The sequence below is a fragment of the Ambystoma mexicanum genome, chromosome 6p (assembly GCF_040938575.1).
Source record: "Ambystoma mexicanum isolate Mex_15411 chromosome 6p, UKY_AmexF1_1, whole genome shotgun sequence".
NCBI classification, from domain to species: domain Eukaryota; kingdom Metazoa; phylum Chordata; class Amphibia; order Caudata; family Ambystomatidae; genus Ambystoma; species Ambystoma mexicanum.
In genome coordinates this window covers 1,168,933,269-1,168,946,452 of record NC_090935.1, presented here as the reverse complement: position 1 = coordinate 1,168,946,452, position 13,184 = coordinate 1,168,933,269, and the positions used below count along the sequence as shown (strand labels likewise).

The window sequence follows — 13,184 nt, the reverse complement described above, 5'->3', positions numbered from 1 at the left end:
AACTCCTGAGAATTTCTGTTCGGAGTGCATAGGGAAGACCGATCTGGTGAGGTATCTACCTGTCGCTTGGCTATCATCCTGTAGTGTTTGTATAAGTCAAGATGGTGGGTTCTTGAATGGTCCCACTCTCATTTTATGATGGTTGTCAAGTGATAGTTTTTGGAGAGGTTCGGAGTATGCTGTACTCAATGATGATTGAATAAGACTGGCAAGGGTATGGTCAGGTTAGTGGCCATTCATGAATTACGTTTTTGTGGAATAGATTACTTTGATTGCTATGTTTTTGTGTATGATGCCTGCATTGGGTGTGGAGTGGGCTGGGGGGGGGGGCTATTTTTTTCTTATTATTATATGTTTTTTTTTGGTTTAAAAGCAACCTTACACAATTATTTATCATAAAAATAGAAAATTAATTCATAAAATTTATATAAATACTAATTCAAAGATACAGCAAATATAATCCTAAAATACAACAACAATTGTATAAATCCCCTTAATTGATCATATAAATGCACTTCACGAACATGTAACACTTTAATAAAATGCTTACATCATTGAATTTAAAATCATATTAAAATCACATCCTAAATGAAGGGAATGTATCCTTTGGTCTATCTATTTTGTAGAAAATGTCCCTAATAAACCTTACGATTACCACTATAATAGAAATATGTCTACCCTCAGTAAGTCAAGAGCACAAATTACAACTAAGAACAGTCGAGATTGAGTGCACGACTCTCTCAAAATGAAAAATCCTTTTTTCTGTAACCGCTGGGCATTTCACCACTAAATGGTACAGTGAATCAAGTTCTGGCAGTATACACACCCGACAGGTTCTCTTCTTTTTCACAATCCCCAATTGAGGCCCTATTATCTCTTATGTGTGTATGGAATGCAGCCGAAACCTCATAAACTCTCCCCTAATTTCTTCAGATGGGAATTGAATCACTTAGGGTCATAAATGTGTCATATTTGTGTTCTAAGCAGTTATTCCTCTATATAGAGATAACCTTTGGATATCCATTTTATCACACATTCTGGCCCATTGTCGCATCTTTATTTTACACTTGGACCATGGTATGTCACCCTGGATGTTAGCCTCTGCCAGGTCATGTTCACATTCACCTTTCAACTTCAATAACGTTGGCACATTACCCTGAACCAAACGTTTTTTTCATACCACCAAACAAGGTATTAACTGTGCCTTCCATAATTTTACTGCAACAGCCCACATATCTGCACTGGTAAATGGACCACCAGGACTGTAAACTAAGTTCAAGATGTATAATACTAATAGGGACTGACCCCAGCAGTCCCAGAACTTCCAGCTAGATAGTTCCCCACTGATGATCTAAACATTTCCTGTAATTAAACGAGAGAAGATCTGTACCATAAAGCACAGAAGGGGTAACCTTTTCCCTATGAAAATATGTTAAAGGCAAAAGGGAGTACGCACACTTTTTCCTCTTAATGATCTTCTGAAAGGACTTCAAAGAAGCTAACTTGATCTCCATATTTGCCATATTTTTTTTTCCTATTCTCGATTGATATTACAAAGCCCAGGTAGTTAACGTTTGTTACTACCTCTATTTTCCTCCCTTTAAATAACACACCCTGTTCTTTCATCTTTTTCTTCTTACTCGCTATTAGTATTCTGGACTTTTCAGGGTTAATCAACAAACCATTTTGGTCCATATAGGTGGAGACTCTATCTAGGCCACACTGCAGCCCGTGGCTTGTATAATCCAAAATGATTATATCATCTGCATAGGCTATGCAGCCAACCCTTAAGTGACCTACCCTAGCAGGCAATCTTGGGTATTGTTGATCTGTGCTCCAAAGGTCAAAGAATGTATACATTGAAACGTGTACGGACAAGAATGCATCCCTGACTCAGGTCAATGTCCTGCCAGATACTACCTGAGAGATATACTGCTGCATTCAAGCAAACCCTTACAATTGTGTCGCTATGGAGCAAGATCAACATGTTAAGAAGGGCCAGGATCCACCTTCGCAGCAGCAAGTTTCCCCCAAAGTTTTGCTGTCACAAACCTGTCAAGTGCTGAGGAGAGGTCCAGGCCTGCTATATATGAAAAAGCAAGGCTTCCCCCTCTTGAATGAAGGACAGCCACAAACTCAGAAGGAGCCCCTCTTAAATGAAGGACAGACACACTCAGAAGGAGCCTGCAAGCTATGGTCCCTATTCCTTTTAAAATTCCCATCTGAAAGACATTCCATCTATTAAATGTACCTTCCCATTTTGTTCGATCTGTCGATCAAGGTAATAGGCAAGTAGCTAAAGGGGAACCCCGATCACCATGCTTAAAGATTGGAACAATAATTCCTTCACTCCATGAGTGAGGTGTTATTGATAATTCCACTACCAGAGAGAACAGATTACTCCATAAACCTTGGCCCAGGTACAGAGATCCGCTCTTAGGAGGACATTTGAGATGCCGTCCAGAGCCAGATGCCCATGAGCTGTTGAGTCGGTGGAGCGGCTACCTCAATGTCATCCCCGTCAAAGGAGCAGAGCCACTTTGCCTCCTCATTACCTGCACATGTTCATTTCTGATTCGCATCACTAGTGAATATTCAAGCTTAGTGCTTAATCCAGGCAGATTCCATGACATTATTTGCCTGCCTGTTTGGCTGGGATCTGACTGAATTGTTTAACAAACGCCAAATTCCCCTCACAACTTTTATTGCAATGGACTGCATTGTTATTTGATTTTCTATTATACACCCATTTATTTTGTGAGACCTGGGACAGTTCTTGAAGACCTCAACCACTCTTTTCACACTCCTGCGCTGTTCTAAGTGAGGCAGAACTGATTTATGTATGTCCCATACCTCCCCTATCATAATTTCTGTTATTTTTCATTGATGCACAGATTGTGTCTTACTCTTCCAGTTAAAAACAGTATCAGAAAATCGATGGGGATGGCAATGAAACTTTCTTAGTCCCTATCCCGTTTAGACCATGCATTACTATAAATGCATTTACCCTACTTTGGTTTGAGCTCACACGAATCCTGGTACCACTACATTTTTATATTCAGAAGTATTAATATTGTTTAACAGCCCTGTTAAACAGAAACTCACAACCAATTGTACGTGGTCAATTTTCTCCACAATGTAAAATCACCTGCTCTGTAGCCTCGGGAACTGTAAAAGATGTAATCCAGCGTTTTGGAAGGCAGTTAAGCCAATCCAAGTCAGTTCGGGAACCCCCTCCACACTTGACATTTCATTAGCTACTATCATGTTCCATCTTTCCATTAAATTACACAAGATTATTCCTTTCAAATCCCCTTTTCCCTTCTTTCCCTTAAGTATGTTATGGGAACCAGTGCCCCCTCCATCTCTGAAAACGGCTTCTGCAACTTTGAATACAAGCAGTTTACATCCTGTGTAAAAATAATCAATGATGAAGGGTACGTTCTTGACGCATTGTACAATATCTCCTCAAGGGCACTCATACTTTCTGTGATGTCATCCAACATAGGGTTCATATATACATTCATAATCAGGGTGTTAATAGTCCTACTTCCCAACCCATCACAAGCATGAGAAAGCAGTCTGAAAAACCAATTTGCTTCCCTACCCTTTGTGGATGTTCCAAGTGGCAATCAAAAGCCCTCCAAACAGGTGCCCTCTACACGCTTTCTTAGCATTCTGGGCTTATACTGTGCAACCAACAACACAAGGGGACTCAATTAGTCATGTTTCCTGCAGTAGTATGATATCATACTCACTCTGGAATTTCAATTTTTCATGGTTAAGAAAGCTGTTGAAGCCTCTAGAGTTCTCGGAACACAAGCGGAATGTGTTATCATTTGAATCCTGGTTGGTGCCGTGCAGATGGACCTAATACTGCAAGCAACCAAGTCCAGTCTCTAGTCAACGCCCCATCAGTGTTAACCAATACACTTCCAATTGCACCTAATTGACAAGTCCATGTTACTCAAACCATTTCCTACATCCCTCCCTTCAACTGCTTTTAATGAATGTTTGTGGACTGTGAAGCCTTTTTTTAGAATGTCCTCATAGGCCTTTAAAACTAATTCACAGATTACTTGTAGGCAAATTTAACCCTAGATCTCCCCATTCTCCCATCATTAAACAGACCAATCAAATTGGTATCTGAAGATCTAATTACTACCAAACCTGGGACAGATCTAAGGCGGGTTACTACCTTGCAGTGATTAAGGGGAATGTTTCTGTCTTCTTCAAAGATTGACTCTAGGACAACAACCCCAAACATGGGAAACCCCATATCCATGAGGGTGTCAGAACATACAGTATCCCTTTGTTTAGAACTTTGCTGACCCAAGCTGTTTGTTTCCACTTCTGAGAGCCTAGTCCAGGTATCCCTTCCAGGCACTTTGAATTGTGTGGCAGCATCGTTTTCTACCTGTGGCACCCTCATGTTGAATGTCAACTCCCTCTGACTTTCTTTCTTTGCCTGTCACAACCTCCTGTTGAGTGTCAAATCCCTCATATTATCGTCACGAACATCACTGAGGGATCCACCCTCCACCGGAACATATTTAGGCAATCCTTCCCCATTGCCATTTGGGGCTATTAGTGCCATGGTCATTTCAAATGTTTTTATTTATGTGGATGTTCTGTATCTTATGAGTAGGCGAAGTCCAAAACAAAAACATATAGAGGTAAAGTTAAATTTTCAGAAAATGCACATTTTAAACAATGCTTAATTTGATTACTTTAACAACATAACAATGAATAATACATTTAAATTATTTAATGATTTATTGTGACAAAGCTAGGTGTTTTCTTTATTTTAGAAATTATAAGTAAAACAATATGATATGATATGAAATGGCACTTATAAAGCGCCTATACACAAGTGTTTCAAGGCGCGACGAGGCAAGAGAGGGGAACAAGGGGACATACAATGATCCTACTACCTACTAGGCCAGGTGTCATTCAGATCGCGCAAGTGCGTGGGAAGGGAGGGAAGGAAAGTGCAGTACATGGGAATAGGTAAGACAATAAATAAAATAGCGACCAGCAAGTGGCAAGTGCAAGGGTAAGTGCGGACATCATCAATCAAGGTCTGATGGGTGGAATGAAGGGATACAGAACAGTCCCAAAGTGCGGGAGGTTGCCAGGTGGGCAGTGCAGGTGTGTGACACTGATGGGAGAGGGACCTGGGCCCGGGATCAGAAGGGTGTCCAGATAGCCAGTGTAGTACCGGTTTCAGACAGGGGTCAGCAGAGCAGAGGAGGAGAGAAGGCAGAAGCAAGGAGAAAGATTTTGAGGTGTTTCCGGAACCGGCGATGGTTCTCAAGTTTAAGGGAGGGAGGGAGGCTGTTCCAGAGGGAGACACCAGCCGAGGAGAGAGATCCAACCCCAACTCGTTGCTTGGAGAAGCGACTGACCCTGAGGGAGTTGGAGGCAGATGACCAAAGAGCGCGAGAAGGAAGATACTTAGGAAGAGCGAGTTGGAGGTATTGAGGCCTCAGACCCCAGAAGGCCTTGTGGATGATGCAGAGGGCTTTGAACTTAATCCTTGCAGCCACTGGGAGCCAATGCAGAGATTTCAGTGCCAGAGAGATACGATCCCTGGGCTTGAGAACAAGGACAAGTCAATAGACAAGTCAAGAACAATAGTTCTTGCTCTCCTATTTTACTGAGAATATCTGGACAATGTGTGACTTACTTTAGCATATACACTACTTAAGTTTTGGCAACACCCTTATCTAAATTTCTGTGACTGACCACCCCCAACCCTCGTTTAATAAAGTGAGCTTGGGATTTCTATATATTAAGTGGTTTTTACGCACCACCTTCGCATATGTGTGTCTTTTGAATTTTTTATGATATTTTCATTGAAAATGTTGCATAATTTATTATGCGTTTCTTAATTTCTTTATATTGAGTTACTTATTTTGTATGTATTTGATATTGATATTGAAGAATGCATTAATTGTCTACACCTGATATCAATGTATGCCGGTGATATGCTGCTATATTTAAGATATCCTGAGGAGAATCTACAATATATATTAGAAGTAATGGAGCGATACGCGATGGTATTTGGCATAACAGTGAATCCCAAGAAATCTTGTATATTCCCCATAGGTAGATATAGAAGGATACCACGAGAGGAACTGCCGGTATTACAAATACAATGTGAAACTGAGACCTTTAGGTACCTGAGGGTTGATTATATCACATGGCCGAGGTCGAATACATATTTAACACAGAGAAGTCAATAGCTAACATAGAAAATAGTATGACGTTCTGGGCCAAGCTCCCCCTGACCATGATGGGGAAAGTGGCATTGTTAAAGATGGTGGTGCTGCCTAGGTTGTTGCACTCTTTTGGGCATATACCATATATGATACGCAAGCAATTCTTTGTTAAACTTCAAAGCATGTGTAGAGGATTCATATGGCACAACACTAGAAACAGAATAGCACTATGGAAATTACAAAACACATATGACCAAGGGGCACTAAATTGCCCAACTTCGAGATTTATTTCCTGGCCAGCCAACTACAATATGTGGCTAGGTGGTTATCGGACGATTCAACAATCGGAGTCCAGATTGTTGAAGGCGGAATGTGCCCCATTCTTCCTGAGAGAGTGGATATGGTTGCCGAAATTACAGCAGAGTGGGCACACACGGAGTCCAGATTGTTGAAGGCGGAATGTGCCCCATTCTTCTGAGAGAGTGGATATGGTTGCCGAAATTACAGCAGAGTGGGCACACAAGAATGTTAGAATTGGGATGGAAGATCTGGCAAAGGGCTTGCCGGGCCATGGAGAATCCGACCCCATATTCCCCACAGATGCCGTTAGTGGCACTGACTGGAGTAGACGAGCAACTGAGGAAAACAATCCGGATACATTGGGAACCGAATGGCATAGCAACACTAGGATATATATGGCAGGATGGGAAAGCAGTGGAATTTGACACACTGGTAGAAGATACCGGTCTACACTGGGGACAGTATGTCACTTATGCTAGGTTAATGAGAAAGGTAAATGGCACATGGTCAGACATAGTACTGAAGGGTCAGCCCGACACGGCCATAGAAACAATTTACGATGTATCAGACGGAGGCCATGAAGTCTCCCGAATCTATGAACTGCTAATGTTTAAGGTGGGGAAGGAGGTGCTCCAGTTGAGGCGAGACTCGGAAGACGGAGCCGGGGAATCTATGAAAGATGGGTTGTGGGGGAGAGTCCAGAGATACAACAAAAAAGTGTCCAGGAAAGCAAGATTGCAACAAATCCAGTTATATATTACACACAGGGCGTACATGATCCCTCAGAGGATTGCACGGTTCAAGAATGCCGGAATACAAACATGTCCTAAATGTGGGGAAGTCAACGCAGGAATAATACATATGTTCTGGGCGTGCCCGGAAATAAGGAGATTCTGAGGGGAGGTGGGCCACCGTTTGACTGAGAAGGGGATTAAACTGGAGGTGGAATCCTTGTGGGCGTGCATGGTAGGGGGGTTTTCTAGGCCGCGCATGTTGGAACATGTGAGTAAACTCAAAGACTTGGCTTACATACTTGCCAAGCGCAGAATTGCCATGGGCTGTAAAGCTAACAATAGACCAAAGGTGGGAGTGTGGTGGCACGACCTTCAGAAATGGGTGGATGCGGAGACAGTGGTGTGGAGTGAAGCAGATAACAGAGGGGGGATGAAATAGGAGAGACATCTAGTGGCCACACTGTTTGAGTCGGCCCAGACCTGCCCAGAAGATGATGAGTCCTTGATAGGCACAGAAGTAAGGGTACCCTCTGATATAATGATGGACGGTGGTGAGGTAGAGTAGGCTCGGGGTGGGGCAGGGGTAACAGGGAGGCGGCGGACATAACATGATATTGTTGAAACTTTGTTGTTCACTGTCTGGTTTTATTTTGGTTGTTTATGTTTGATAAAACCAATAAAAATGATGTTAAAAAGAATGCATTAATTGTAGATATGTGTTTGGTTTACTTCATATTATTCTTCTAAAAAAATATTTTTATTTAAGAAATCCATGCATATCTTATATTATGGTTTATAAGTGAGGGCCGAAGTTATGTTTTTATTTATATTGTGCATTGAATCTTTTAATTGTTGGTTTTCACATAACCTGGGGGCCACGCCAGAGCATACTTGGCTGCACAGTTGATATAGAACGGCAGCAAGCGTGTTAATGCATGGCTGGTAACTTGAAATAGCATTTTTTTGCTTTCTTAAAGTAAGTTTGCATCACTGCCTGTGGTTACCTAAAAGTGCGATGTTGCTTCTGCTATATCAGGAATTATGATGAATTAACGTCTTATCTATTAGAATTGAATTTTTAAAAGCCAACTTTACTTTTCAACAGTAAAGCTTTAACTTTTTTTATTTTATTTTTTATTTATGCAATGCTTAAAGTCAAACTTCTGCATCACAAATGTATACAAATGTAATCATCATGTCAATAAAAAATAATTTCACATCATTGCTGCATAAACAAGCTTTAACTGTACAGGTGGCCTAAAGTTCCTTCCCATGAATCACAGGAGAAGCGAACATTGGGCGGGAGCAGACGAGGCTTAGCTACATGGTTGCATGCCTCAAAGAGTGGTTGCAACAGTGAACAGTGCAACAGTTCAGTGAACAAGAATAAGGAACCTACAACGAGTAGTGCCATTTTAGAATAGATTGTTCTGCAAAGACCAGAGCTGAAAGGCAGCTTGAGGCATGAGGCTCTGCAGGAGTGAGGTACACGATGTAGGGTGCGCTTTATTCTGAGCATGAGTAGGCGTACCTAAATGGCAGTGTGACGCACCGCAGGAGAGAAGTACACGGCTGGGTGCAGGCGTGTCCATGTCAGAGTGCTAGCCCCGTTTATACTGCATGTCTTGGTGGGAAATGCTTTTCCAGTGGCTAGAATACCTTTTGCCCTAGGAGGTACTACCGTGTGGCTAGTAGAGAGCATGAATGGAGGTGCATGCCATAATGTACAATGCATTTGCCAGTGATTCCTTGCCCTGCGTGTCTCGGTGGGGAATTGATTTCTGCGTGGATACGCCACTGTTGCTCTGAGAGGCACTGTAGTGTGCTTGATCTTGGATAAGTAGTAGAGGTGCAGGGCAGCATGCACAACATGTTTGCTACTTCAGGAATGTTTGCTGGTTGAACATGGAGAGAGGTGCACACCCATGTGCGCATCAGAGCTCACATTGGAGTAATTAGGTGGCGGGAACCTGTACGTTTACACTTTTGTGTAAACGGGTCCCTGTGGTCATTTGCATGGTGGTTTGCAAAAGGGGAGAATAAAATGACTATGTACACACTTGTAAGCCACCCTTTTGCGCTTCGTCGAGCAAATGAATTAAGGGATAACAATGGATTCCTATGAGGCGTGCCTGCACCCACTAAGTTTGTGCTAGAATGACAATCCTTGCCAGCAGAAAAATGTGTAGGATTGGTATGGTGGAGAGGAAGCGGGCGGCGGAATGGTAAGTTACGATCCGCCCCTCCTGTCCATCATACAAATGCATGAAAATGAGCCGTGATGGGAGCCTGGTGCATTGAAGCTGCATTAGATTCCATTTATAGGAAAATGAACTCCACAGTGTTTGCATTTTCACTGAAATTCCGGTTCTACCTTATGTATTACTTAGTTGATGGGAAGGCTTGTGTTCCACATGTGTGCTGGTGCGTTTCACCATGTGGACAGATATGGGTGGCTCTAGCTTAGGTTACCCTTTGCGTGTTGAGGAGGGCCAGAACACTGAAGGACTTCTGCATGTTTCCCTGGTGTTTCCATGGGGGCGGTGAGGGGGGGAGGGTTGTTTGCGTGTGTGTACTGCTTGAGGTGCCCATTCTGTTTTCTTTCTGAAGAACGCGGGTGCCATGGCCAGTCGGTTGTTGTGCTTGAAGGGAGGAGATGTGTCCCAAGAACGGAGCATTGATGCAAGCGAGTGACATGGCTCTATGATGTAGGAATGCTGGGAGTGGCCTGAGTGAGAGTCCTAGGTGTGTGAGGTGTCTAGGAGTTGGTTTGCGGTGGCATGTTTGGTGAGTGTTCTCTTCAAGGTATCCTGAAACTGTACCTGACATCTAAGGAGAACAAAAAGGTCTGACGAAGACCTACCACTCCAGCGTGATTCTGACAACGTCTTTGTAGACCACTTACAGGCACAATGGATGGGAACATCTGCTTGCATCGATTTCTAATCTATTTAAACAATTCTGTTTTGCATCCGTCTGAATGGATCAACGAATTTCTGGAAATGGAAATTATTCGTAACATATAAAGCCTGATTCGAACAGCTCAACAAGATGAGAATGTGTGTTCCCTCCCTCGACTTGGCTCAAACCTTTGGCAACATTTTCTGTTTTTCTTTGATCTTTTTCTTACTATACTTTCATTTAATTATGGTTGTATTTCGTTTCATACAGCGTTCTTCTGATATATGCCTGTATCAAGATCATATCAATTAGAATGTGATTTGAATTTGATTTGAGCAGAAAGGTTGTAATACTTCGAACCAATTCGAGGCACAAATGAGGCACAGGCACCCTGTATTTTAAGGCTCACGTTGTGATCCAATCGAGAGACATCTCTGGTGTTCGAATAATTCAAGTTGACTCTAATCATTTGTAGAATGAATTGGATCATGATTTGAATCGGGGGCTTTGAGCCTTCCCACCATCATTATGCACTGGTGTACAGAAACGTCGGAATGTTTCGCGTTTCAGGCATTTCTGGGATTTAAATTAAATTTACTAGCTTCCATAGTTGCCCGTATTTTGGACGCCTTCAAATCTCTAATTTCAGTATCACTTTGCAATTCCTACACCAACATGTTGCACACCTGAAATAAACTGTTATGAAGAAATTCTTGTCCCAGAAATTGAAGTTACAGGAATGTTTACATCTACCAATAGTCTGAGGCTTAGGAAAAACAGGCCCCTCAGGAAACCGAGATTTAGAACTAAATGACACAAATATTTAAAAAATATTAAGGTTAAGTCAAAACAAAATGTACTTATTGTTTAGTTGCTTTATGTCCAACACGTTGAACCCCCATTTCTCTGCCAACTTTTCTTGCTGTTTCTCTTCTTCCAAAAATTCAATCTGGATACAAAATAAGAAGAAAAAAAACAGTTTTGCAAAGGTAGTTAGCAAGTTACATATTTAATAGCATTTCATCTCTCAATGATTGTTTAAAAAAAAACATGCTATGTTTATTATTAGAGCAGGGTAAACCACAATGAATAGATACAACTATAACTTTCCTCATAGAAATTTATTTGGAAAACGTTCTTTTTGATCCCAGTAATTTTTCAGACGTTAATAGTTTGTAATGTGTATTAGACAAGCAATGGTTTTGTTGAATATTGAACACATATATTACAAACTAAAATGGAGACATTAGCTTCAGAGAGACGTGAGAGTGAATGTGTGTATGGTGCTAAGATGGCACCCAAGCGGACGGACTTCCATCCAGAGATACTTTGACTTGCTCCGCACACCTCTCATGCCCTTCGGCAAACCCACGCTACATTACTGTTTGGTAGGCAGATATTTGCTTTTACTACTAATAAGGTTTTAGGACAAGTTACACCTTTGTTTCAAAGCACTCACAATTATGTCAGTATACAACTAATTCCACTGGAAATTATTAATCCCTTCGGCCACGGCAAAGTTTCCACCTATTGGTTCATTCTTGTAACATACTGAGAGAGAAAACAAGCATGTATTATGTATACGTAAATAGCATAATAATAAGGCACGGTTTAATTAATTAGATCCATGTTTTGACCTTTTGACGGCCGAAAGGCATAAAAGATGTTACCTGGAACTTGGAGGGTACACAGAAATCCACCATTCTCCTTGTAACAAAAGGACTACTTCTCTGCAGGAGTGCAGAGGTGAGTAGTGGCTAAACCACCGACTCAACCCCATACTACTACAAACAGCAGTTATCCCATTCATAAAGATGAAGCAGCCACAGCCAGAAAGGCATACCTCCTTCAGCTTGTGTGGTAGCGCAGGCCGAGGGCCATAAAAGAATGTCCAATTGAGGTTCCATAAAGATAGAGGTCGGATTCATAGAAAAAAGTGCAAAGTCCAAGCAAAGTACTCAGCACCTAAAACAACTTTGTGCCTACTTGCCCGCAAATGTTTTTTGTGTGTTCCGCATATTCATGGATGTCAAAGAGCAAAGTAACCTGAGGCGCAAAGAAAATCGAGTTGCGTCTGAAACGCCCACTGCACGCCCCCACACATTCAAAAACTAGCGCCAAATATCAACCTTTGCGCCTACCTTTTCCCCATCATCCAGCAACCTGGCAAAACTGCAGGCCATCCCCACGCAACTCAAGGCAACACTCCAGCGAAACTGCATGCCGTCCCCACGCAACTCAAGACAGCACCCTGGCAAAACTGCGTGCAATCCCCATGCAACTCAAGGCATAATGCCGGCAAAACTATGTGCCGTTACCGAGTAACTCAAGACAGAGCCCCGGCGAAACTGCATTCCATCCCCATGCAACTCAAGGCAGCGCTCCAGCGAAACTGCATGCCGTCCCCATGCAACTCAAGGCAGCACCCTGGCAAAACTGTGTGAAGTCCCCACGCAACTCAAGGTAGCACCCCAGCAAAAATGCATGGCATCACCCCTAGTTCCAAGACACCTAAACAGCTGGCCTTCACCCCTAAGTCATAGCAGTCCCCTCAAATCTGCCACACCCCCAAAATCCCCCAGGCAGCTGCTTAAACCCTCACGCAGTCCCCTACCAGTACACCCTCCCTCCCCGCACCCTCTTGACCTCTGCCAAAAACCCCAGGCTGCCCTGTCAAGTCCTGCCACCCCCCACCACACCCACTCACCTCTGCCACAACCCCCAGACAGCCCTCTACCAGTACACCCCCTCCTTACACCCGCCTTACCTCCACCACAACTCCCAGGCAGCCCCCTGCCCGTATATCCCCCTCCCCACACCACCCTGAGCTATGCCACAATGTCATGGAGCCCCCTGCTAGTACACCCCTCCGCTCACCCTCCTGACTTCCACCACAACCCCCAGGCAGCCTCCTGCCAGAACACCCCCCTCCCCACACATCCCTAACCTCCGCCCACTACCCCAGGCAGGCCCTGCTAGATTACACCCCTACCAGTCCAATGTTGAACAACTTACATCAACTCCA

The 13,184-nt window shown here is 43.0% G+C and overlaps 1 protein-coding gene across 2 annotated transcripts in view; it reads right to left on the bottom strand.

The window, feature by feature from the left end:
* Nucleotides 1-13,184, bottom strand: part of LOC138510274 (guanine deaminase-like) — a 616,035-nt gene that overhangs the window by 520,856 nt on the left and 81,995 nt on the right. For both annotated transcript variants that reach the window (XM_069625806.1, XM_069625807.1), the window contains exon 2: nt 11,020-11,108. In XM_069625806.1, coding sequence (XP_069481907.1) covers nt 11,020-11,108 — 89 coding nt within the window. The remainder of the gene's footprint in view (nt 1-11,019; nt 11,109-13,184) is intronic.